Source organism: Lagenorhynchus albirostris, chromosome 19 (genome assembly GCF_949774975.1).
Source record: "Lagenorhynchus albirostris chromosome 19, mLagAlb1.1, whole genome shotgun sequence".
NCBI lineage: Eukaryota > Metazoa > Chordata > Mammalia > Artiodactyla > Delphinidae > Lagenorhynchus > Lagenorhynchus albirostris.
Genome location: NC_083113.1, coordinates 24,607,386 through 24,634,104, shown reverse-complemented (window position 1 = coordinate 24,634,104; position 26,719 = coordinate 24,607,386). Strand labels below are relative to the sequence as shown.

Below are 26,719 nucleotides of genomic sequence, written 5' to 3'. Positions count from 1 at the left end.
GGTCATATGGTAGCTTTATTTTTAGTTTTTAAAGGAACCCCATACTGTTCTCCATAGTGGTTGTATCAATTTACATTCCTACCAACAGTGCAAGAGGGTTCCCTTTTCTCCACACCCTCCCCAGTGTTTATTGTTTGTAGCTTTTTTGATGATGGCCATTGTGACCAGTGTGAGATGATACCTCATGGTAGCTTTGATTTGCATTTCTCTAATAATTAGTGATATAGGTTATTTGTTTCATGAAGCTGGCAGCCTCCTCTTAATTGCTTTCCTGCCATTGGTTTTGAGTGTGCCCTTAGGCTTGAACTTCCCCTCTTTCTGTTGTCATTTCCTTAGACAAGAACCTTGGTGTTCTCTGTGTTACAGCCTGCCTCTCCTCCTGGCCAGAATCTCTGAGCCATGGCTCCAGAGATGGAAGTATAGCCAATGATGTACTTCCCTCCCAGTGACACCCATGCTTTAGGAGCAGAGCGCAGGGTGAGGGTGGTAGTTTCTGATCTTCTTGGTTTGTCTCTCCAGCATGGAACCAATAGCCTACAAATGAGCTGGGATGCAGGTTATCAGAGCCCTGCTGTTTTGACTGTGCTGTGCCTGAGGTAGATCCTCCACCCCATCAGTGGGGGCTGAGTTGAAGAAGAGATTCTCTGACATCTTGGCTACACTTGCTTGGAATTTAGCCTCTGTAGTATGTTGCTGGGAGAGATGAGAAATGCTGGTACCTGCCCGCACCTCAGGAATATACCATAACCCTCGATTACACTAGAGGAATAGTTTGATTGGTACCTGGGGAGAAAGGGTGCCCTATGCTTTTGTCTGCACCTGCCTGAAGCAAAGCTTCTATCACACTGAGCTAGGAGGGAAAGGGAGAGGCGAGTCGTGGTTCAAATGCCACAGACTCACTATTCTTACCGAGTTTTATTTTCTTGAACGAATGTTTCTTCATCTAAAACAATTTCCAGAGACTTTAAAAGGTTGGGTTTTTCAATGATTTTCCCCAGTTATGCTTGTTTTGCTAGGGAGCAAGTTTGCAGTACTAGCTCCTCACAATGCCATTGCAGAGATGGAAATTTCACATTTGGTGGGCTTCTGCCAACCTAAAAGTAGTCCATCATAATGCCAAATGGTGGGTTTTGTTTAAACCTATGGCATTGAATTTTGTTGCTCATACTTTTGGGGAGGGGGGCTGTTTCAGGATGAAGGTTTATAGTGGATATGGGATTATTATAACATGGGATTATTCTGCTCTGTTAGAGATTATTGTATAAATTAAATATGATAAATTTACAAAGCATCAATAGAACTTTCCTATCTGGCTTAACAAGCCATTCCTTCTTATTTTTGGTACAGTGTTTTAATTAGGTTTTTAGTTTTAAATGATGAAGTTCCAATTCTTACATAAAGCCCTTTGACATTAAAAAAGAAAAGTTAAATCTCTTCTTATTGAAGTGAGCACTCTTAACATGACCTATAAATAGCATTCTACACTACATTACAAACGGCAGAGAAGACAGTTTTAAAATTAGAGTTTTATTAGTAACTATAAGGCTTACTATTTGCATTACAATTGTGTGTTTTCCATATTGTTAAAGATATACTTTTGGAGTTAACATTAAATTTCTTAAATTATTTTATGTAGCTATTTGAAAGGACGTTTTAATGCATTTAATGTACACTTACTTTTCATGTTTAATCAATACTGTACTTACTTCTGCTTTAAGAGAAATATATTTCTAATTTCACATGTGAAGTTTAGAGACTACTTTATTTAATTCCATAATCTTGAGAAAATTATTTAATTCTCAGAATTATCATTAACTTCAGATTTCATATGGCTGGAATGGGTATATGAGCAATTTTTGTAATTGTACTTAGTATATTACATTAATAAGCTTTACCTAACATTTGTTTTTGAATGAGTTAGAGGCCATGAGTATGTCTCATTATTTTAACAAGTTGCTTTAACTTGAAGTTTCTTAATGATCTGATTGTTTAGTTTTAACTTATTCCTATAAAAAGTGCCTTATATGCTGTAAAATGACATGTGTTGGTAGCATTAACATTTCACTGATGTATCATTGCTTCTAAAACTAATTACCTGTTAAGTTTGTGACCAGCAGAAATGTTACCTTCTAAGTGAAGCCCTCCCCAAATTCCCCCCAACAGTACCTCTGTTAACTCAGTCCCGATCTTATATGTTCATAATTCTAGCTGAGCCATTGCCATGTGCTGTTTCCAGATCTGTCTCCTCCAAGGAGACAGATGTTCTCAAAGGCAAGGAGCATGCCTCATTTGTGTTTATCCAATACCTAACTGAGTGCCAAGCACATAGGATATGCTTAAAAGATGTTGAATGGGGCTTCCCTGGTGGCGCAGTGGTTGAGAGTCCGCCTGCCGATGCAGGGGACACGGGTTCGTGCCCCAGTCCGGGAAGATCCCACATGCCGCGGAGCAGCTGGGCCCATGAGCCATGGCCGCTGAGCCTGCGCGTCCTGAGCCTGTGCTCCGCAACGGGAGAGGCCACAACAGTGAGAGGCCCGTGTACTGCAAAAAAAAAAAAAAAATGTTGAATGAGTAGGTAGATAGATATAAAAGAAATCTTAAAGATCATTTAGTCTTATCACACCATTTCAAAGGCAGGGAAATGAAGCCCAGGGAGGTTAATGCTTTGCTTTACTTTTAACAATTTATTGGAATTTATTACACATCAAGCATTTTATTACTACACTGCTCTAGATTCAGCAAAAATATTCCCTTCTAGTATGTTCCAAAAATGATGCACAGAAGTCATATAGATAGATTATCTCATTAAGTCCACTATTATTCTAGTCTGCAGAGAGTTCCTCTCTGGTGTTTAGAAAAACAAGTTAAGAATAGAAGACAGTACAGAAATCAGGAGTTTCTAGAGGATGGGACGTAACTGCCTACTGTCAGAGATTTGCTTTTGAGTAACTGAGTTTGAATCATTTTAAATAACTCATTTTGTATGTTTAACTCTTCTTCTCTTGGATTTATAAGAGGAATAATCTGCTAAACTCTGCTGACCCATATGTATTGTGTTTTGCAGTTCAATCTTACATAGCAATTATCAGAGACTGACAGCTTCTACTCATAAATTTTAGAGCATTTATCACAGTGATTGAATCATGCCACTTAAATAAATTATTTTTAGGTTGAATTTGGTTTAAATGTCTAGCCACTCTTTTTGTGCGCAAAGTTGAGGTTTCTTCTCTAACCCTAGTCCCTGAGTAGGAGCCCATCATGTAGTGAAAACTAAGAATTCTGTTAAAAATCAAACAACTCATTAGACAGAAATGCATAAAAAATAAATTTGGTGGAAAGGTCCTTTAACATCAATATAGGTACTCAGAAATCCTAGATGCCATGTTTCACCTGCCTGAAGAACTGGTTTTGGATAGTCGTGCTTGTGAAGGTGGCTTCTAAATAATTAGCAAGTATGACATCTTTATACGTTTGTATAAATTTGTAATATACACTTAGTGTGTATATTACATTAATAAGATAAGCTTTACCTAACATTTGTTTTTGAATGAGTGGACCTGATAAGAAAGGATCAGGAATGAAAGGGACTAATGGAAGTAGGTAGCTTTATTGTATAAACCAAATGTATGAAGACTGACTTCATTGCCCTAAGAAAAATCATCAGGCCAAATGCAGTTCTAAAATTTGTATTATAAAACCTTCATTCAAGAAAATTAACTTTAATGAGAGTTAATGGAAAATCTGAAAATCTTAGTGATGATTAATGCCAAGTTCCTGTACTCCAGTTCTTCCCATCATTAAGTATTATAATCTCTAATGAATTCTTTACCTTCTGGAACATAGAGGATTCTCCTAGGAGATGAAGTGTGTTCTCATATTGGAATTTTAAATTAATGTGTGTTAACCCATAGAAACATTACAAGATTGGAAAAATTAAAACTGCGGACTCAGGGGACTTCCCTGGTGGTCCAATGGGTAAGACTCTGCACTCCCAATGCAGGGGTCCCGGGTTCAATCTGTGGTCGGGGAACTAGATCCTGCGTGCATGCCACAGCTTAGAGTTCACATGCCACAGCTGAGTCCACATGCCACAGCTAAGAAGTCATCCACATGCCATGGTGAAGATCCTGCATGCCGCAACTAAGACCCGGCACAGCCTAAACAAACAAACAAACAAAAAACAAATAAATAATTGCAAACTCCCCCAGATTCCTTAAGACCCCGATCTCATAGGAGTAGAGGAGATAAATGACTTCAACTGAGATTCATCTAACACTATAGAATTCAAAATATTAATAAGTCTTTGAAGATCACTAATTTACCATAATTACCTTGATTACATTTCTCTTAAAAATCTAACATCCAAGTTATAGAGAATAAATTCCCTATAATAAAAATGTAGTAATTAGAATATATCCAGTTCTCACTTGTTAATAATCTTCCTCAAATGAAAATTATAACCCCCTTAAACATTCAATTTCAGGACACTTAACAGGCTCCCGTCAATCTAACCTTTTTTTTTTCTTACAACAAAAATACTTCTGATAATGATTTGACTGATAAGAGAAGGCAGGGCGGGAGTAGGTTTATTGTTTACCCAGCGTTAAGGGCCTTTAGTCTTATAATAATGTGTGCCTGTGTTCCAGAGTATTGTGTCTAAGTGTCTAGTCAGAGCTCTCTGCTAAGCATAGAGAATCTTCATTTGGGCCCCAATGTTTCAGGATAGGAAACAGAAAGAAAGGGAAAGGAAGTCTAGATAGAAGTTTATGAACTTAAAATTGAAATTTTAAAATGATTCTTAGAAATTTGGACTTCTTCCTTAGAATAGTATCTTGTGAATGGGGACCCATTCAAATAGGTTCCTCACCATCTACTAAATTAGTGCATTTGTACAGAATATTATCTGGCAGTGTTTGGTATAGGGAATATAGGAAGTAGGGTTGGTTCTCTGTGAACAAATATGTAACCAAAGCAATAATCTATCAGGTTTTAATCTAGTACCTCAAATTGACTTTGCAGAGATGTTTTTAATTTTTTCCCATGCTGCTTAAAATATTTTGAATTATATTTCAATATTTTTCAAATATGATTTTCCATATTTAAAAATTATATTTCTGTAGCAACAACAATTGGCTGGAGCTAACTAGTTGCCGTCCTCTATGGTCGGTGATGGACTCTTTTTAGTTCCTCTCAGTCCCCTACTTCCTACTGTCTCCCCCATCCTGAGATCTTTAGTCAGTTTGTATGCCCTGTGCCTTTTTACTATTTGATCATCTTGGTTGTACCAGGACCTCTTAACTTCTTTAAGTTAGAGCCTTATGCCTTACAGTGTTTGAGTTGATGACCTCTGAGCTTCAGAATGCAGTTAAACTGCTGCCGCGAAAGGGAAGAGTTGTTGGCATTAGCTGGTTTATCTTAATGATTTCAGCAGTTATATAGCCTTCGGTGTACTGTTTTATGAACAAGTGGAAACAGATGAAAGATAATTTTATTCTACACTCTCATGCTGCCCTTTCACTAGTGTAACTGGGACTAAGAAAGACTGGACAGTACTACAGAACAGATGTAAACATGAACTTGGCAAATCCTCCTGGCTCAAGCATAGAAACAGTACAGAATACTGCTTTGAACCATTCTTTGTGTAAATGTCTGATGCTTCTAGAAAATACCAAAAATATTTTATTAGCTATGTTTTTTCCAAATGAACCATGAACTCCTTTGGAAATACAGTGACTCAGTATCCAAGGAGAATTTCTTCATGCAGGAACTATAAATGACATTACGAATACTACTTTTTAAAAATTTCCATTGGAATATTTTTCTTAAAAAGTTGAGATGTCACACTGAGGGGATACAGTGCCAGAAATCACAATTTTTAATCTCTTCCTTTATACCATATCAAAAGGATGTTAGGTGTCCATTATTAATGATTAACCTTTGTTTTGATTTTTCCTAACATGGTTTAGTTCACATAGTCCAACTTCCAATTTAAGTTTCTAAAACTCCTAAGGCTTCCTTTTGATGCCAACATTAACGAAAGGGTTCTTCATTTGAAAGGAAGGCTGTGCTGCACTTGGCAAGGATTAAAATGCAGTAGTTTAATCCTTTCAAGCTATGAATGGAGATAATTGAAGCATAAACCATTTAAAGTTTTTGTACACACTTGACTATGTGTCTATATTTTGAGGAGAAGAGACTGCATGAACATAGACTATTTTCACTATTTTACTTGTTAAAAGAATCTAATGAACAAGGATTTGAGTTTGGGGTTTATATCTTGAATTTTTCAACTAACTTATAATGCAATCTTTTGATAAGGATTATTTCTTCAACTGAATACCAGTGATGTCAGCTATCATCATATTGTTTCTATTAGCATTTTTAAATTAGTTTTCAAGACAAGAAGGGCAAACACATATCCAGAATATGTATCTACTCTTATAAAATGAATTGCTGCCACTTCTAGAGTAGATGAGGTCCAATGTAATCACCATACCCCCAACTCCTTATTGTGCCTCATCTTGCACCCCATCTTCCCTACCCCACCCCTTAACCCCTACCTTGATCATGTACTCTCAGAATGCCAGTACATGTTAGCTAGGTCCTGCACTTAATTCAGGCTGTAGTCCCTTTCTCCCTCAAATGTGCACACATTCCTGGTTAGGTTATCTTGTAACTTAACCCCACGTTTTGGCCTAGTGGCAGCAGAGAAGGTGGGACAGATTGTAGGAAGTGGGAAGAATGTTGCCTAATGGAGTTAGAAACTTCTCCATCATCTTCCAATAAGAGAGAACTCTAGCCTTTAGGGGAAACTTCTCCATCATCTTCAAACAAGAGGGAATGTCAACCTTTAACAGTCCACTCCTGCAGGCTCTGAAAATCCATTCAAGTGAATCTGGGGATTCATGATTTTCAGGTTATCACCTAGATGTTCCTATCCCATGGGTCAAATATCATTTTTTCCCATCTAGGGCTCTAACCTTAACATAGCAGACCTGCTTAGGTTGAGAATTTAACCTTTTTGGAAGCTCTTCTACTCTTACCATTAAGTCCTGGTCTTAGTCGTCAGCTTTCCTTGCCCTCCTGCTACTAGAGGTGAGAACCTCTTGTTTTGCTCTCGAAGAGGCCCTCTGGCTTTCACACTTAGCTTTTAATTTCTCATTAATCATGCTCAACCTTTGTGTCTTTCCTTTATTTCCTAAATTGAGCTTAGCAATAGCCATCAAACTCTGCTGTCCTTATAGTTAGTGTTTATCTGATATTTCTCAAAAAACCTCAAGTATCACACCCAGTGGAACATTCCCTTCCACCAGAATACTACCCAAGACAGCATCAGTAAAAGATAGTGTGGCTGTCTGTGCACTGCTTACCCCCAGTGAAGGAATCTTTATTGCCAGTACCATGATAGGTGATCCAACTCCAAAATCTTAGTGTCTGCTTTCTCAGATCACTTTTGGTATTAACTGTTGTAGATTGGGTTCCCTGCAAAGAAAATTCTGGGGTGGAGATGAGTGTACAAGAAGTTTGTTTTAGGGAGTGCTCTAGTCAGTACGAGTGGAAGGGAAAAGTTGGACTATGATTCAGTGTCAGTAGAAGCTTCAGCTGACCTTGGGACCTCTGAATGTGGAATGGCCCTGCAGAGTTGTCCTGAGTTGTGGTGAGGGGGTCTAGTCTTTATTCCTCTGAACTGACTAGTTATTGAATGCAGGCTAGCACAGAAAAGGTCACAACCTTTGGCAAGGTAGTACTCTTCAGCCAAAACTGTCCTCCAAAGGGCTGGTTTCTTAGGGCTGTCTGCCAGCAGCATTTCCAGCAGCTGAGGGAATAAGTCCTTCATTTCCGTGAGGGATCTCAGTGGCATGTTACAGCATCCATTAGTTTTATTGAGTACATTTCCTTTCATTTTATTGTGTAAATTACTCTTTTTTAAAAATATTTGTTTTTGGCTGTGTCAGGTCTTAGTTGCAGCACGTGGGATCTTTTGTTGTGATGCGTGGGCTCTTCGTTGTGGCATGTGGGCTTCTCTCTCTAGTTGTGGTGCAGGGGCTCAGTAGTTGCAGCACGTGGGCTCTCTAGTTGCGACGCACGGGCTCCAGAGCGAGCGGGCTCTGTAGTTGTAATGTGCTGGCTCCAGAGCACACAGGCTCTGTAGTTGTGGCTCACGGGCTCTCTAGTTGTGGCTCACATGCTCAATAGTTGCGGCGCATGGACCCAGTTGCCCCGTGGCATGTGGGAGGGTAAGAACTTTATCGCTTTGTTGACTAAAATTTTTTTCTAGCTGTTGTTTCATTCTCATTTCATTCAAAGTCTGAGGCATGATTCTTCATATTGAATTTTTAATAATTAATTGTCTCTATTTTTCTTTCTCCACATAATGAATTATTTATTTTTCTATAACCTCTTTATATAATTGAATGATGAAATGAAATTTTTTTTAAATCTGTTTTATAAGGTACTTACAATCCCTCATGTCACTTGACTGTTTTTCAAAGTCTTAATAAATAGCCAGTGAAGCTGTGAAAATAGAATCAACAAACATCATGGCAGTGGCAAAAAATGAGCCTGGAAATGTAGGTAGGTAGGCTTTCACCTGACAGATGATGAGATTATTCCTATATCCTGGAAGAGAAGAAATGAGATCAAATTTGCACTTTTGTTTTTTAATCATGCTGATGGCAGTGTGAAGGATACGTGGGCGAAGGAGAGAAGATTGGTTGTAGGTATATCATCACATAAATCGCAGATATTGTTTGGGAGTTTTCCTAGAGGAGTATGGAAATAAATACTTCATTGGGAGTATATGTTTGACAGATTAAAGAAATAATCTTAGTAAAAGACTACATTTCTATGTCCATCCTTAGTGTGGTGAAAATAAATGCAGAGATATTTGATACATTGACATAGACAGTTGTTCCACTTAGTTTTGAGTTCAACTAATAATAAAAGTGAACAGGTTACTTAGTTTTCCAAGAATTCTATGAAAATCTTTCTTATTGTAATTATTACATAAGTTAGCTTCATTAAATTAATATGAAGCCTTTACAGAAAACATTAACATATCAATGATAATTTTCTAAACACATTTAATGGGATTAAAAAAAAAACTTTTCTTAAAGGTAGTTGTGGTCTTTATACCACGTTCATCTTTTTAAAGCGCAAAAGAGTAATGTCATTTTAATATTCCTATGAGTCAACTCATCATTTTAAAACTTCTCTATTAAGTAAAATTGCCATTATCAAACATAGTAAATGCTGCTACTAGAATAGACTTGCAAATTACCTGGCTTTTGGATTAATAGGTTGTTTGATTTGACTGTCAACCTACTGTTTTTCAAAAAATTTTATTAAAATTCTTGCACTTTTTAATAAAACTTTTTTAGTTGGAATATATGAAGACAATTCTATTAAAATTTGAAATACAGTTTATTGTTCACTTAACATGAGTGCCAAAGATTGTGGATGCTGTCATACTGTTATTTAAAATCATGATGAAACCTGACTATGATATATAGTTAAGTGTTGCTTTTAGGGTGAGAAAGCAAAATGTGATTATGATTAGAATATCTTTTTTAAAAATGTAGCCTACCTTAGAATTAAAATGTGTAAGATAAAAAAGTAGTACACATAATTGTTCTTAAAAATAAAAAATGCTTTTGAAGGACTAATACTAAATGCTTTCTTTAAATACATTTTCCTTAATTGTACTAATACAGGGTCATCTGCTTTCTTTTCTTTGATGGATCAAGCTCGTTAAAATGTAATTTAGGGACTTCCCTGGTGGTCCAGTGGTTAATTAAGACTCTACACTTTCACTGCAGGGGGGCACAGGTTCAATCCCTGGTCAGGGAACTAAGATCCCACATGCCACGTGGTGCAGCCAAAAAAAAAAACACAGTAGCATTCATCCTTGATCTTGTAAGAGGGTCACATTACCCACCATTGATGACGCTTAGATCTGAATCGTGTAAACTATCAATAAACATCATTTGATATACAAAAAAGTATATATATATGATATATATATATAATTTAAAATACATTTATGTACAACTGTATTAAAACTATTTTTATGTATTGTACTTCTTCCTGTTTTTAAATGTACACATCAGTAACAGAACTTACAATTCTCTTATTTTCCTCCTAGATTTATTCCTCACGACATTGTCTGCCTCTAATACCTTCCAGTTTGAGATATGGAAAAATTTGGTAAGAAATCTTTTCTTTGAAGCATTTTTAAATGATGGCTTTCAGTAAAAAAAAAAAGCACACAGTTTTAGAAAGTAAAATGAAAGTAAGCATTTGGTCGGTTGGTTTCAACAATAAATAGAACAACTTTAAGAGCTTTTGGTTGCATTGCTGCATTCAAACTGCTGAATATTGCTGAAGGAAATGATTCTTTCAGCATCAATTCCTCTGCAGGTTTTTAGGCATGACCCGCCAATTAAACCAATCAGTCTTCCCTAATACGCATGTTAACAGGGCCCCTGCTAGGCTGTCAGCTGTTGAGAGAGATGCCTGTCACTTAAGTTGTCAGCATGATGGTTTGTTGAAGAAAACCCCTTTTAAAAGACTAATTTTTCCTACTTGCCTTCAGGCTTATATACAAAAATAAGAACAACAGATACTAAATTTACTCGCAAGTTGACGAGGCAGTATAGTTTTTTAATTGCAAGTAGAATATTCCCAAACTGATGTCATGGTTTCACTTTATTTTTAGCTTGATGTAGATTATATGAAATACTAATTAATGAAGAATAGACTACCCAGATTTTTAAAGTTGAATTATAGGTACATAATGGAGGACAGGATTTGAGGACAAGCCAAATTGGCCAACTGAGTGACATTCATCAAATAATGGTCGAGTATTAAACCTCACTTTCCTCATATGGAAAACAGGTATAAGAGTGTCATGTCGGCTTCATAGACTGTTTGTGAAGATTAAATGCAACAATGTGTGTAAAATACCTGGCACACAATACACACCAAATTTTAGTTTGAGATCACTTGGTTTCCCAGCTATTTACTCCAGATTGTCTTTTATTCAATCTAAATTAAACCCATAGCATTTTGTAGATTTTTGTTAAAATACTTGTGAAAAATAAACAGATTTTTAAAAACGTAAAGTGCAGGCTCATGGAAGAAGACTCATTATCAGCCATCTCTTATAGAAGAGTCATGATTCAGATTTCTTCATGGAAGGAAACTAGGATCGGGCAACAGCTTTGTTTAGACAAGATTAGGGCTTTTAAATACTACTAACTACTTCCAAACTAAGCAATTTGATCCTTTTTTCTTTTCTTTTATGAGGCAAGGAAAAAGAAAGACATCTAAACCAGAAAGATTTATCTTTGTTTAATGTACTATATATATATATATATATATATATATATTTTTTTTTTTTTTTTTGCGGTACACGGGCCTCTCACTGACGTGGCCTCTCCCGTTGTGCAGCACAGGCCCCGAACGCGCAGGCTCAGCGGCCATGGCTCACGGGCGCAGCCGCTACGCGGCATGTGGGATCTTCCCGGACCGGGGCACGGACCCACGTCCCCTGCATCGGCAGGCGGACTCTCAACCACTGCGCCACCAGGGAAGCCCAAATGTATTATATTTTTTAATATAGTTGTATTTGTTTTTCTGATGATAGAAATACAGTTATATTTTTAATGATTACCATAAATGAAAATTTCCACTAGTGGGGGATACTCGTTTTCAGGTGGCCTTGAAAACAATACTTCAAGTGAATCTTGAGGTATTAGAAAATGAGAAAATCAGTCATTTTGATTAACAAACTAGTATCCATCAGGGGGAGAAAACTTCATTACAAATAAATATGATATATATATATAAAATTACAGACTACTTTTGAGTATATTATTTCCTCTCAACCTAGGCTGATTTAAAGGTCATAAAGTGAAGCAACTCAATAGGAGAAAAATCTTCAAGAAGAGACTCGATTTTGATTGGACTCTTTTTTCCCTTTCTTGTTTTCTTTAAAGAAAATAAATTATCTATTTGACAGTAGAGACTAAGGGTTTTTCATGTGGTAAAACAGCTGGGTCAATAAGGTACTCACGTTAACAATAATATAAAAGTCATTAGTACAAAGTAAGGGGAATGTAGACTCAAAATTAACTTGTTCAGATAAAATGTAGGTTTTGTAAAATGGGAGGATCATTTTTAATTAGAAGTTGGGCAAACAATTCACAGTAACACACTAATTGACAAAAAAAAAACCCTCAAACCCTATAAAACCATATTAGCTAATAGAAGAATATGCGCTGCAACAAATCTTTTTAGGTAGTTTGGGCACAGCCCCATGGTAGGTGCTCTGGGAGATCAGAAGTCGACAGAAGACGAGGAGGAGGGCTAAGATGTGAGTGTAGGCAACTCTGACTGGTATGATGAGAGGTAGAAACCTCATGCTGCAAGGAGTTAAAAGACAGAGCAGTTGCTTCCATTTGGACCACCCAGGATCATCTGGGAAGGCTTCAAGGAAGATGTGGTATTTGAAATGGCTGGTACAGATGAGCAGGATTTTAGTGGTTGAAAGTGAGAAGAAGGAAGAGGGCAAGGACATGGATGGGAAACACAGGACATAGAGTAGAAAGTGGCTGGTTTGGGCCAGAATATGAAAAGATACTGGAAGGTTAGATTAGAACAACTGGTTTAGACAAGATCAGCAAAGGTCTTGACTCCTAAACTAAGTAATTTGATCTTTTAAAAATTTATTGAGAAGCTTAAGTCCTAAAGGTTTTATGACTGAGCATGAGATAAATAGAGCTTTCATTATTGCAGTTACTCTGGCTATTGCATATCAGATAGGTTAGCATGGAAAATCTGTAGGTGGGGGGATGACTTAGGTAGAATCTACTATATCCTGGGAAAGAGGTGGATGATTAAAGGAGTAGAATGTTGGGAATAGACAAGAAGGGATAGGTATGAGAAGACAGAAGGACCATTAATGCAAGGGTAACAGAAAAGACAAAGGAAGATCTAATTTGGGGCAGGAAAAAAAAATTGTTTTAGATAAGAGACATATCAATGAAATGGTTAGAAATGTAGAACTGAAACTCAAGGAAGAGAATAGATAAGTATCATGAAGGGAAAGAGTTAAGAGGGGAATGGCAAAGCCAGACTCATGGACAACACCCACCACCCTTAGAAACTTTCAATCTTGGCACTTAATGCCATTTTAGGCCAGATGATTCTTTGTTTTTTTTTGTTTGTTTTTGTTTTTTGGAGTTTTTTTTGAAGAATAGTTGACTTACCGTGTTGTGCCAATCTCAGCTGTACAGCAGAGTGACTCAGTATACATATATATACATTTTTTATGTTCTTTTCCATTATGGTTTATCCCAGGAGATTGGATATAGTTCCCTGTGCTATACAGTAGGACCTTATTGTTTATCTCTTCTAAATGTAATAGTTTGCATCTACCAACCTCAAACTCCCCCAGTCCATCCCTCTCCCTCCCCCACTCCCCGTTGGCAACCACAAGTCTGATCTCTATGTCTGAGAGTCTGTTTTTGTTTTGTACATAGGTTCATTTGTGCCATGTTTTAGATTCCACACATAAGTGCTATCTCATAGTATTTGTCTTTCTCTTTTTGACTCTACTTCATTTAGTATGAGAATCTCTAGTTGTATCCATGTTGCTCCAAATGGCATTGTTTCTTTTTTATGGCTGAGTAATATTCCATTGTATATATGTACCACATCTTCTTTATACTTTCATCTATCGATGGACATTTAGGTTGTTTCCGTGTTTTGGCTATTGTGAATAGTGGTGCTATGAATATAGGGGTGCATATATCTTTTTGAATTATAGTTTTGTCCAGGTATATGCCCAGGAGTGGGATTGCTAGATCATATGGTAATTCTATTTTTAGTTTTCTGAGGAACCTCCATACTGTTTTCTGTAATGGCTGTACCAACTTACATTCCCACCAACAGTGCAAGAGGGTTCCCTTTTCTCCACACCCTCTCCAGCATTTGTTATTTGTAGACTTTTTAATGATGGCCATTCTGACCAGTGTGAGGTGGTACCTCACTGTAGTTTTGATTTGCATTTCTCTAATAATTAGTGATGTTGAGCAGCTTTTCATGTGCCTACTGACCATAGGCCAGATGACTCTTTAATGTGGAGATCTGTCCTGTGCATTGTATGTTGTTTAGCAGTATCCCCCCTGGCCCCTGCTCACTTAGATGCTAGAAGCTGGCTCTCAATTGTAACAATGAAAATGTCTCCATATATTGCTCAGTGTCCTCTGGCAAACAAAATCACCTCTGGTCAAGAACCATTGCTTTATGCAAATAAAGATGTAGACACATGATAGTCATCCTATGTTGCTTCCTGATCATTTTTTAACATTATAAATATGGCAGTTTTAATAGTAAATATTAAAACCTGCAGGCCAAAGCATAGGTGGTCCTCCATGTAAAGATACTTGTTACAACATAGCACCTGTGGCTGGAATTCAAGCAGAAAATGGCAAATCCCTTGTCAATGGCAGTGTGTTAGCTGCTTCAATGGTGGGTAGCAGAAATAATAGTATTAATACTAGCGTTCCTACTACCAATTATAATGTTAACTACATACATATTTGTGCATATGCTGAGCTAATAAGCACTTTATATGGATTATTTTACTAATCCTCACAAAAACCTTGTAAAAATTCATTTTAGAGATAAGTAAACAGATGCTTACATTAGAACTAACTTGTTCAGACCTCAAAGCTAGGAAACAGTGGAGCTGGGAGTTGAACTAGGAAATCTGTCTCTAAAATTTGGACCCTTAAGTCATTGCACAGTCATTCCAGAAACCAAGTAGGTGGAAGAAAAGGTAAAAGACATAGTTATAATTGTAGCAGTGGGTTGGCCCAATTTTCGATTGCAGGACTACAATGAAGGCAAGTAAGAACAGCATGGTAATGAATGGGACAGAGTGGAGTGGTCTCAAATAGCAGCCCATGAAAAAAGTACTTGCAGCTCAGAAGCACAGGACTGACATTATATAAAAATACCTTAAAAGTGCCTGATAACTTTACATTTTGCAGAACTCTTCCTAAAGTTTCATTCCATTGATCCTCTCTAGAACCCTGCAAGTACACAATACATTTATCCCCTTCGAACAGTTGAAGAACAGAGACCCAGAGCAGTAAGTGGCTGTTCCAAAGTGATACAACTTAGCAATGAAAGCCCTGTCATCTAACTACATGTCTACTTCCCTTTCTACCAGACTGTTCTACTCTCTCAGTTTAGAAGAGTATTGATCACGTTTGTCTTTCCTACATTAAATAGGTACAAAGCAGCTTCATCTTTGAAAATAAGTGTAGGCATGCATCACTTTAAAATATGTCATCTAATAAGAGTAATAACATAGTGATGATTAAGTTTATTGAATCATTTTAATCAAATACTAAATATGTACATGACACTGAAATTAAGTCCTATAGGTTTGTACTGCCAAATGGGGTAAAGAATAAGCAATGATAATGATGGAAAGATAAATTCAATAAAGTGTTATCTTTTCCCCCAATTATGTCATATATATAATGTATTCTGCACGCTCTCACTGTTGCTTATTTTTTTTTTTTTTTTTTTTTTTTTTTGCGGTACGCGGGCCTCTCACTGTTGTGGCTTCTCCCGTTGCGGAGCACAGACTCCGGCCGCTCCGCGGCATGTGGGATCTTCCCGGACCGCAGCACGAACCCGTGTCCCCTGCATCGGCAGGCGGACTCTCAACCACTGCGCCACCAGGGAAGCCCTGCATGCTCTCACTGTAGCAAGAATATATGATTCTCTTTTTCTTACAGTTAGAAGAGGGTTTTGTTCTTCTTATACTGAGATTCATGGTGAATGTGGCATCTTAGAAATGGGAGGCTGTCACCTGGGGAGTATTCAGTGTTTCTTGGTGGAGATGCATCATGAAGTTATACAGGCATACCTGTTTTATTGTGCTGCACTTTATTACACTTCACAGATAGTGCTTTTTTTTTTTTCTTACAAATTGAAGGTTTGTGGCGGCCCTGTGTCAAGCAAGTATATCAGCACCATTTTTCCAGCAGTATTTGGTCACTTCTTGTTTTCTGTGTCACTTTTTGTAATTCTGACAATATTTTAAACTTTTTCCATAGTATTATATTTATTATGGTGATCTGTGATTATTGATCTTTGATGTTACTATTGCAAAAAGATTACAACTTGCTGAAGACTTAGGATGACAGCACTTTTTTTCAGCAATAAAGTATTTTTTAATTAAGGTATGCCCATTTTTTTAGGCATAACGCTTTTGCACACTTGATAGACTACAGTATAGTATAAAAATAACTTTTATATGCACTGGGAAACCAGAATATTCCTGTGACTTGCTTTATTGCAATACTCACTTTATTGTGGTGTTCTGGACTGCAATATCTCTGAAATATGCCTGTATCTGGAAACATTTCTAAATATATTTTATTGAGTTTAACAGTACTTCACTGGGTAATTCATTCACTTGAGTCATTTAATAGGTTGAGGTTCAACTTTATGTTAGATGAGGCTGATGTATTTTAAGAGAGATTTTTCCATTCATTCAAGAATAATTATGTCCACTTTGTACCCGATGCTGTAATCTTTCTAGAATGCAAATTCACTTGACACTTGTCAGAAATTTGGCAATTTTGATGCATCTCTAGTGTAATTTCAGGTACTCAGTAAGACTGGAGGGGAATCCTAAGTTTTAAGACAAGTAAATAAGATTTCCGTAGAAAAATCATTCAAAAATATATCAGATACTTTAATAATGGTAGGTAGGAGAAACATGTTTCTGCATGTGGATGATGGTGTATTAAAATGGTTGGAAAACTGCCTGTCACAAGGCAAATTTTACTTATTCATGTTTCTCAAGCATGTAGTCTTCATGCTTTCAGTGTAGCAATGCATTTCTCTGTAAATGTTAGAAATAATTTCTTAAGAAACTAACTTGCAGATATGCAGTATCCTTAGAGGAACAAAGAAGAAAAATGTTTTAAAATTGTTTAATATTTTAAAATATATAGGTATCCTATATAAAGTATGTAGGAATCAGGGTCAGTATATCGAATAGTGAATAGAGAAATCAGTGATAAGAAGAGAGCTCTAAAGCTGAGAGCTCAAAACCCAAATGCAGAGTTTTGGGGTTTTTTTCTTGTGTAATAATCTAAAATTATAGAAAAGAAAGGCAGTAATTTAAAGAAATGTATATTATTTTTGTAAGCCAGACATTCCATTTTGGTAAGAGTAACTGAAACAAATGATCTCTAATGGGTTCTCCTTTTTTGTTTAGCTTATCCACCTCTGGTTAGTACATGGCAGCTGTTGTACTCCTTTGCTCCCTTTCTGATTGATACATAAACTTGGGTTGATAATGAATGGGCCATTTAAGGATGAGTGTAATTCTCATTTCATTTGAATATCTGTTCCTAATTAACCCCCAACAGAATCATCTCCCTTGAAATCTGTAAAACATAGTGTCTTTCCTACTTATACCACTTATATGTTACCTTCAGAAATTCTGTTTTCCTGACTTATATTTTATCTCCCAACTGGACTGTAAGCTCTTTGAAGGTAAGAACTATGTTTTGGGCTTCTTTATATTCCCCAAACCTTCCACAGTACTTGAAAGTAGAAGACACTCATTCTGTCTGAAATTATGATGATGATTTAGTAAAACATACCATACCTGAATTGACAGCAAGGAAAGCACTCCAAATGCACATCTTCAACTCACAGCAGTTTCTTTCATTTTATGAGAAAAGTGGAGCAAAAAATTGGGATAATTTTTTGCAGTACAACAAAAGTCTTAAATTATTTATTTTTCTGCTTTAGTTAAAATGCTTTGTTTCACATTTGACAAATGAATGGATTGTGATGGTCTAATCCAAAACTTTCTGCCTTTAACAGGATGGAAATTTCTCTCTCAGTACTGTATTTGAAAAACCTCAAAATATGATGGTAGTTGGACAGTCAGCATTTGCCGACTTTGGTAAGATTGTTTTTGTCTTTGAAAGTCTCCCCATCTCTCTGACCTAGTCATATTAATTTCCCATATCTAAAAGTAACTTTAGTGTCTTCAGAGCTATTACTGATTTAAAAGATGCCTGTCCTAGTATTATACATGGCATGTGGTCAATTCTTTAATACAATAAGGAGCAATTTATGACGTGTGTTTAAATTATAGTTTGAATTTAAGGGACTCCTGTTTGCAGGAGTAACATGCAAAAACAAGGATGTCTACTGAGGCTCTTCTAGAGAATACCAAATAGTAATTATCATGACATTTTTATGTATATCCACACTGTAGAACAAAAATATTGAAGAAATTAACCTGATCTCTTCAAACTACTTGAATATTAAAAAACATTTTTGTTTATATCTTAATTCCAAAGAGTAGCATCTGTTATGAATCTCTGTTTTCCAAAAGATTCTATACAATAAATCAAGTTCAGAACTTCCAAAGCATATATGGCTCTTTCATCATTTGTCAGGGTTATTATTAAAAGGATTTTGGTGTCAGATGGAAAAGTGGTCTAGATGACCACTACCTGAGTCCAAAGTTTGCTCCCATCCTGCTTTTCCTTCATTCTACCAACAAACATCTCAGCCCTGTTCCTCAAAATGCAGGTGACATATTACCACCTCCAGAGGCCTCAGTTTCTTCATTTGTAAAATGAGGATGATGATTATAACCATCTCACAAGGCTATTGTGAATAACACAATGTGAGTAAAGCACAGTGTCAGGCACAGAGTAAGTGCACAGGAAATTATTGTATAATCTCAGTCTTTTCCCTGGACTTGTTTGGTCTTGTTGTTGCTGCTTTTTGCTCTGCTGACTAAATCAACTCATTGTTCAGTGTCATAGAGACGTGTCCCATGACAACTAAAGCAGGAGGTTTGATAGTGTTATTTGATGAAAATTTCAACATGAATCTCTGTTGTACTGTATTTTAGTTTTATTACATTGAATATTACTTTGATTTTGAGCAAATTTCTGGGGCCTGATTTATAGTCTTTAATGCAAATAGTCAAGTGTTAGGATACATGAATTTTTCTTTTAATTTGCTTATGGACTTGATTAGCTGGATTAATGACAAATCCCTTTGCAAGTCTCTCTCTAGGGAAAGAAGTATATATGCAATATATAATTCTCAGGAGGCTCACAGACCTCCCTTAACCCCTGGTTAGGATCCTCCAAATTGAAGATATTTGTTTTATTATTGTGTGTTTTGTATGATGAAGTGCTTTGCTTGTAACAAAGTTATTAGTAGCTTTACTTAAAGATTTTTTTAAATTGTGCTAACCATACACATTTAATTTACATGTTTGTATTTTTTCAATGTGCAGAATATAGGATATAGTCAATTAAACATAACTATTTCTCCCCTATTTTTAATAACTTTAGGTGAGTATATCAGTAAACTTTTTTAATGGATCAGTAAATTTTAAAGAAATAGCCCACACTGTCTTTTTAAAACTTGATGTATTTTTAGCTGGGTATTATCAAAAAACAAGACTGCTTATGAGTCCAAACAGATGGCATTGAATAAGGTTATGAATATTAATATATAAAAATATGCATTTTCCTATACATTTGAATATGTCTGTAAATTGCATCCTGCCCTCCATCCACCACCCCTCCCACTCCTTTTGAACCAAGGCAAGGGAAGTGACTGACAGCCAGGAAGTCAGAGTGATATCAGAAATTCACCATTTGTTTGGTTAAGAAAAAGTACATGCTTGAAGCACATGCATGAATAAATGATATAGCTCACAGGAAGACTCCTGTACCAAAAAGGAATGTTTAAATGGCTCCCAGCTCACCTGCGTTGTCTAGGAACAGAAGTTTTTTACCTATGATGAAGTTTTTAGTTTCTGACGTAAAATATTTTTTAAAAGATATCAAAAAACCTACTCTTAAAGAAGGCTGTGCTGGTATAGTGAAAGGGAGGTAGGATGGTTTGAAATCAAACAAATCAGGAACTTCTAGCTAATAAAACAAGGAAATAATTATTCAGACTTATGATAACATTATTTATTCCCTTTATAAGACAAACAAATACTTTCCCAAAATCACCTAAATAAAACTCTATGAAATGTTACACAGCCAATAAAATGGGAGTTATGAAGATTCTGTTAGGAGAAAAAAGCAGAACAGTATGTTGTACAGTATGATCATTAAAAAAAAATAAGACTAGAGCGAAATATATCAAAATAATGATAATGGTTGCGTTAAAGTCGGAAAATAGGTTATCTTATTACCTGTTTTCCAAATTTTCTGCTATGTGGTTAGATTAATTTAGTAATGAAAAAGTAAAATATAGAAGGATAATAGTCAACTATGGCAAGAAAGAAACCAAAGTATGTGCTTAAAGTGTTTAGATATTTTTGTCGTATTACCTCTGAGTTCATATATAATTTATCCTATCCTCTGAGTTGCATGGACAACTCCTTCAGAGAAGGTCATGTACTTACACACAGTCTTTAACTCCTACAGCTTTGTAGATACAGTAGTAGTCCCTAGGTATCCACAGGGGATTGGTTCTAGGACCACCCCACCATCACCAGTTCCCACCAGCTACTGCCAGATACCCAAATCCGAGGATATTCAAGTCCCTTATAGTGTAGAAAATTACATGGTACAGTCAGCCCTCCATTTCTGTGGCTTCTACAGTTGATTGAATGGATGCAGAACCCATGGATATGTAGGGCCAACTGTACCTTTTTAAATTAACTTCAGAAAGTAAAACAAAATCTTCTGGTCTGATGGGATATGCAGAAGGTAATGCTTCTGGGACATGGAATAGGAAGTCAGGGGGAGTTTATTAGAATCTCTGAGATGCCTGAGATTTTCATATCAAAAGAGAGGTGGATTTCAGAAGATGTGGTTCATATATACAATGGAATATTACTCAGCCATAAAAAGAAACAAAATTGGGTCATTTGTTGAGATGGATGGACCAGAGTCTGTCATACAGAGTGAAGTAAGTCAGAAAGAGAAAAAAAATATTAACACATGTAGGTGGAATCTAGAAAAATGGTACAGATGAACCTATTTGCAGGGCAGGAATAGAGACACAGACGTAGGGAACATACCTGTAGACACAGGGGTGGGATGAATGGGGAAATTGGGATTGACATATATGCACTGCCGTGTGCAAAATAGCTAGCTAGTGAGAACCTGCTGTATAGCACAGGGAGCTCAGCTTGGTGCTCTGTGGTGACCTAGATGGGATGGGATGGCGGGTGGTGGGAGGGAGGTCCAAGAGTGAGGGGATATATGTATACATATAGCTGATTTACTTCATCGTACAGCAGAAGCTAACACAACATTGTAAAGTAACTATACCCTAATTAAAAAAAAAAAAAAGACAGGGTAGATTTAAACAGTTTTGAAATACTCGATCTCCTAAGGATGGAAACCAATCAGGAGACAGGTCGGGCATGAGGTGGTGTGAGCATGAGCTAACTACATCAATAATTGGAGGGACAGTTGGGAGAAACTTTGCAAAGAAATAATCAGTAAATGTACTGGTTGGTTTGACAATAGAAGGATTAAAAAAAAACAAAAAACAACTTGCCTCTGAATAACTAGAAGAATCATTCTTTTCTCTACCATTTTTTTTTTCTACCATTTTTCATAGAGATAGGTAATCAGGAGAGTAAACTGGTTTGGATATTAAGATACTTTAGAGTCATTACTTTAACAATGCTAGTAAGACAACAAGCTGGAACATTTATGAAACATAAGTTTAGTAATAAAACCAAAGCAAGTTTGAAAGTCCTTCAAGAGCTAAGAGATCAAGAACTGAATGAGCCCTCCAAGAAGGAGAGTGTGAATAGAGTTTGACAGGAATAAGGAGGGAGAAAAAAAGAGTGCTAAAATGTGGTCAGAAAATATTGATGATATTAAAATGTGATGTACAAGGATGACCACGAAAAGGCCTTTGGATTTACAGTTTAGCAGGGCACTAGTGGCCCAAAAAGGTGTCATTTACAGAGCTCTTTAGCATTTCCTGAGCCTTAGAAATCAGCTAATAAGTAGTAGCTGCTGTTGGTTATTAGCTGGGCCCTGGCCTCACACTTGGGAGATCTGCAACCCATAAATGCCTCTAATACTTAAGCAGTCATCTTCTAGAAAACATGTTGTGCCTTACCCTATTATATCACTCTTTTAAACTGTATGTTAAAGTTCAGTGTTTTTCTAGGTAGGCTTAGAATATCAAGGTGTTTAGAATTTCAGCAAATAAGGTAGTATCTGTTAAACTACATAGGACATAAAAGTCAGGCTTCCCTGGTGGTGCAGTGGTTGAGAGTCCACCTGCCCATGCAGGGGACACAGGTTCGTGTCCCGGTCCGGGAAGATCCCACATGCCGCGGAGCGGCTGGGCCCGTGAACCATGGCCACTGAGCCTGCGCGTCCGGAACCTGTGCTCCACAACGGGAGAGGCCACAACAGTGAGAGGCCCGCGTACTGCAAAAAACAAAATAAAAGTCAAGAAAAATAAGGTACATTTTTTTCAATCAAAAAAAGTTATATACAACCACACTTAGAGAAAACATTAATTTTGTATGCAATGCCAGATGTAATAGAAATCAATAAAAAGCTGCAAAACTGAAGGGAGAACACAAACCTTAACAGAACGTCAGCATTTTCTATAGATTGAATCATATTTTAAATCTCATAAAATACATAAATTTATATATCCCAATCTAAATCTTGTGTATCAGATCATCATAAAGAGATCACACTTTATTCTTCAAGTGAAGAAAGAATACTAGCATGTTGGTGAAACCTGGGAATTGTAAATTAGGCCTAAATAATCCTATAAGTGATAAAGGAGTTAATGAAAATAGGAAACTTTGTCATCCGTGAAAGTTACTAACATATCGGAAAGTATTGAACCCCATAAATAGTATCACTTATGATTGAAACCAAATCTTATTCAATTGAATATCCCAATGGCCTACTACAGTAGATAAAAAATGACGTTTAAAGGGAGAAAAACCCCACAAGCAAGTTATTTTATGAAGTTTTTATGCTGCTTGATAAAAATTCAGATTAAAATTCCAAATTAACTATGGTACAGCTGAAATAGTTCAAAATAACAGCAGTTTTCCTTCCTCTTGTTTTACAGTTGGGTATATTCAGTAACAATTTGATGAATTAAAATTGCTTCTTATTAGTTTTGATCTGGAAATAAAAGAAAATCACGTGAGCCATGTATGGAAATTTAAAACTTATATTTAGCCTAAATGCTAATGGGTAATTAAATGTTCATATTCTCTTTTAGTGTTTTTTTTTAATTTTTATTGGAGTATAGTTGATTTAAAATGTTGTGTTAGATTCAGGTATACAGAAAAGTGAATCAGTTTTACATATACATATATCCACTCTTTTTCTAGATTCTTTTCCCATATAGGCCATTACAGAGTATTGGGTACAGTTCCTTGTGCTGTACAGTAGGTTCTTATTAGTTATCTATTTATATAGAGTAGTGTGTATATGTCAATCCCAATCTCCCAATTTATCCTTCCCCCCTTATCTGCTAACCATAAGTTTGTTTTCTACATGTGTGACTCTACTTCTGTTTCGTAAATAAGTTCATTTGTACTGTTTTTTTAGATTACACATATAAGTGATATCACATGATATTTGTCTTTCTGTGTCTGTCGTACTTCACTCAGTATGACAATCTCTAGATCCATCCATGTTGCTACAAATGGCATTATTTCCTCCCTTTTTTATGGCTGAGTAGTATTCCATTTTATATATGTACCACATCTTCTTTATCCATTCCTCTGTCGACGGACATTTAGGTTCCATGTCTTGGCTATTGTAAACAGTGCTGCAGTGAACATTGGGGTGCATGTCCTTTTGGACCATGTTTTTCTCCAGATATATACCAGGAGTAGGATTGCAGGGTCATATGGTAGCTCTATTTTTAGTTTTTTAAGGAACCTCCATACTGTTCTCCGTAGTGGCTGTACGAATTTACATTCCCACCAACACTGTAGGAGGGTTCCCTTTTCTCCACACCCTCTCCATCATTTATTATTTGTAAATTTTTTAATGATTGCCATTCTGACAGTGTGAGGTGATACTTCACTGTAGTTTTGATTTGAATTTCTCTAATAATTAGTGATGTTGACCATCTTTTCATGTGCTTTTTGGCCATCTGTATGTCTTCTTTGGAGAAATGTCTATTTAGATCTTCTGCCCATTTTTTGATTGGATTGTTTGTTTCTTTGATATTGAGCTGCATGAGCTTTTTGTATATTTGGGAGATTAATCCCTTTTTGGTTGCTTTGTTTGCAAATATTTTCTCTCATTCTGAGCGTTGTCTTTTTGTTTTGTTTATGGTTTCCTTTGCTGTGGAAAAAGAAATTAGATCCATTTTTTAATTTTTAATTAGATCCATTTTTCCATTTTTGTTTTTATTTTTAATTAGAGTCATTTTTTATTTTTTTAATTAGATCCATGTTTTAATTTTTGTTTTTATTTTCATTACTCTAGGAGGTGGATCAATAGAGATCTTGCTGCGATTTATGTCAAAGAGTGTTCTGCCTATGTTTTCCTTTAAAAGTTTCATAGTGTCTGGCCTTACATTTAGGTCTTTAATCCATTTTGAGTTTATTTTTGTGTATGGTGTAAGGGAGTATTCTAATTTCATTTTTTTACATGTAGGTGTCCAGATTTCCCGACACCACTTATTGAAGAGACTGTCTTTTCTCCATTGTATATTCTTGCCTCTTTTGTCATAGATTAGGTGACCATAGGTGCGTGGGTTTATATCTGGGGTTTCTATCCTGCTCCATTGATCTATATTTCTGTTTTTGTGCCAGTACCACACTGTTTTGATGACTGTAGCTTTATAGTATATAATCTGAAGTTGGGGAGCCTGATTCCTCCAGCTCCATTTTTCTTTCTCAAGATTGCTGTGACTGTTTGGTGTCTTTTGTGTTTCCATACAAATTGTAAAAATTTTTCTTCCAATTCTGTGAAAAGTGATATTGGTAACTTGATAGGCATTGCATTGAATCTGTCGATTGCTTTGGGTAGTACAGTCATTTTCACAATATTCAATCCTCCAATCCAAGAACATGGTATATCTCTCCATCTGTTTGTGTCATCTTTTACTTCTTTCATTGGTACCTTATAGTTTTCTGAGTACAGGTCTTTTGCCTCCTAAGTAGGTTTATTCCTAGGTACTTTATTCTTTTTAATGCGATGGTAAATGGGATTGATTCCTTAATTTCTCTTTCTGATCTTTTGTTGTTAGTCTATAGGAATGCAACATATTTCTGTGTATTAATTTTATATCCTGCAACTTTGCCAGATTCATTAATTAGCTCTAGCAGTTTTCTGGTAGCATCTTTAGGATTCTCTATGCATATTATCATCTCATCTGCCAACAGTGACAGTTTTACTTCTTCTTTTCCAATTTGTATTCATTTCTTTTTCTTCTCTGATTGCCATGGCTAGGACTTCCAAAATTATGTTGAATAATAGTGGTTAGAGTGGACATTCTTGTCTTCTTCCTGACCTTAGAGGAAGTGCTTTCAGTTTTTCACCATTGAGAATGATGTTTGCTGTTGATTTGTCATATATGGCCTTTATTATGTTGAGGTAGGTTCCCTCTGTGCCCACTTTCTGGAGAGGTTTTATCATAAATGGGTATTGAATTTTGTCAAAAGCTTTTTCATTATCTATTGAGATGATCATATGGTTCTTATTGTTTAATTTGTTAACATGGTGTATCATATTGATTGATTTGTGTATATTGAGGAATGCTTGCATCCCTGGGATAAAATCCCACTTTATCATGGTGTATGATCCTTTTAATATGTTGTTGGATTCTGTTTGCTAGTATATCCTTGAGGATATTTGTGTCTGTGTACATCAGTGATATTGGTCTGTAATTTTCTTTTTTTGTTATATCTTTTTCTGGTTTTGGTATCATGGTGATTGTGGATTCGTAGAATGAGCTTGGGAGTATTCCTTCCTCTGCAATTTTCTGGAAGAGTTTGAGAAGTATAGGTGTTAACTCTTCTCTGAATGTTTGATAGAATTCATCTGTGAAGCCACCGAGTCCTGGACTTTTGTTTGTTAGAAGATTTTTAATTGCAGTTTCAATTTCAGTACTTCTGATTGGTCTGTTTATATTTTCTATTTCTTCCTGGTTCAGTCTTGGAAGGTTATACCTTTTAAGAATTTGTCCATTTCTTGGAGGTTGTCCATTTTATTTGCATACAGTTGCTTGTAGTAGTCTCTTATGATCCTTTTTATTTCTGTGATGTCAATTGTTTTTTCTCCTTTTTCATTTCTGATTTTATTGATTTGAATCCTCTCCCTTTATTTCTTGATGAGTCTGGCCAAAGGTTTATCAATTTTGTTTCTCTTCTCAAAGAACCAGCTTTTAGTTTCATTGATTTTTGCTCTTGTTTTCTTCATTTCTATTTCTTTTATTTCTGCTCTGATTTTTATGGTTTCTTTCCATCTACTAACTTTGGGTTTGTTTTGTTCTCCTTTCTCTAGTTCCTTTAGGTGTAAGCTTAGGTTGTTTATTTGAGATTTTTCTTGTTTCTTGAGGCAAGATTATATTGCTTTAAACTTCGCTATTAGAACTGCTTTTGCTGCATCCATAGCTTTTGGATCATCGTGTTTTTGTTGTCATTTGTCTGTAGGTTTGTTTT

General features: G+C 36.1%; 1 protein-coding gene across 2 annotated transcripts in view; it reads left to right on the top strand.

The window, feature by feature from the left end:
* Positions 1-26,719, top strand: part of ITFG1 (integrin alpha FG-GAP repeat containing 1) — a 234,892-nt gene that overhangs the window by 57,633 nt on the left and 150,540 nt on the right. For both annotated transcript variants that reach the window (XM_060132514.1, XM_060132515.1), the window contains exons 7-8: positions 10,145-10,206; positions 17,929-18,010. In XM_060132514.1, the coding sequence (XP_059988497.1) occupies positions 10,145-10,206; positions 17,929-18,010 (144 nt within the window). The remainder of the gene's footprint in view (positions 1-10,144; positions 10,207-17,928; positions 18,011-26,719) is intronic.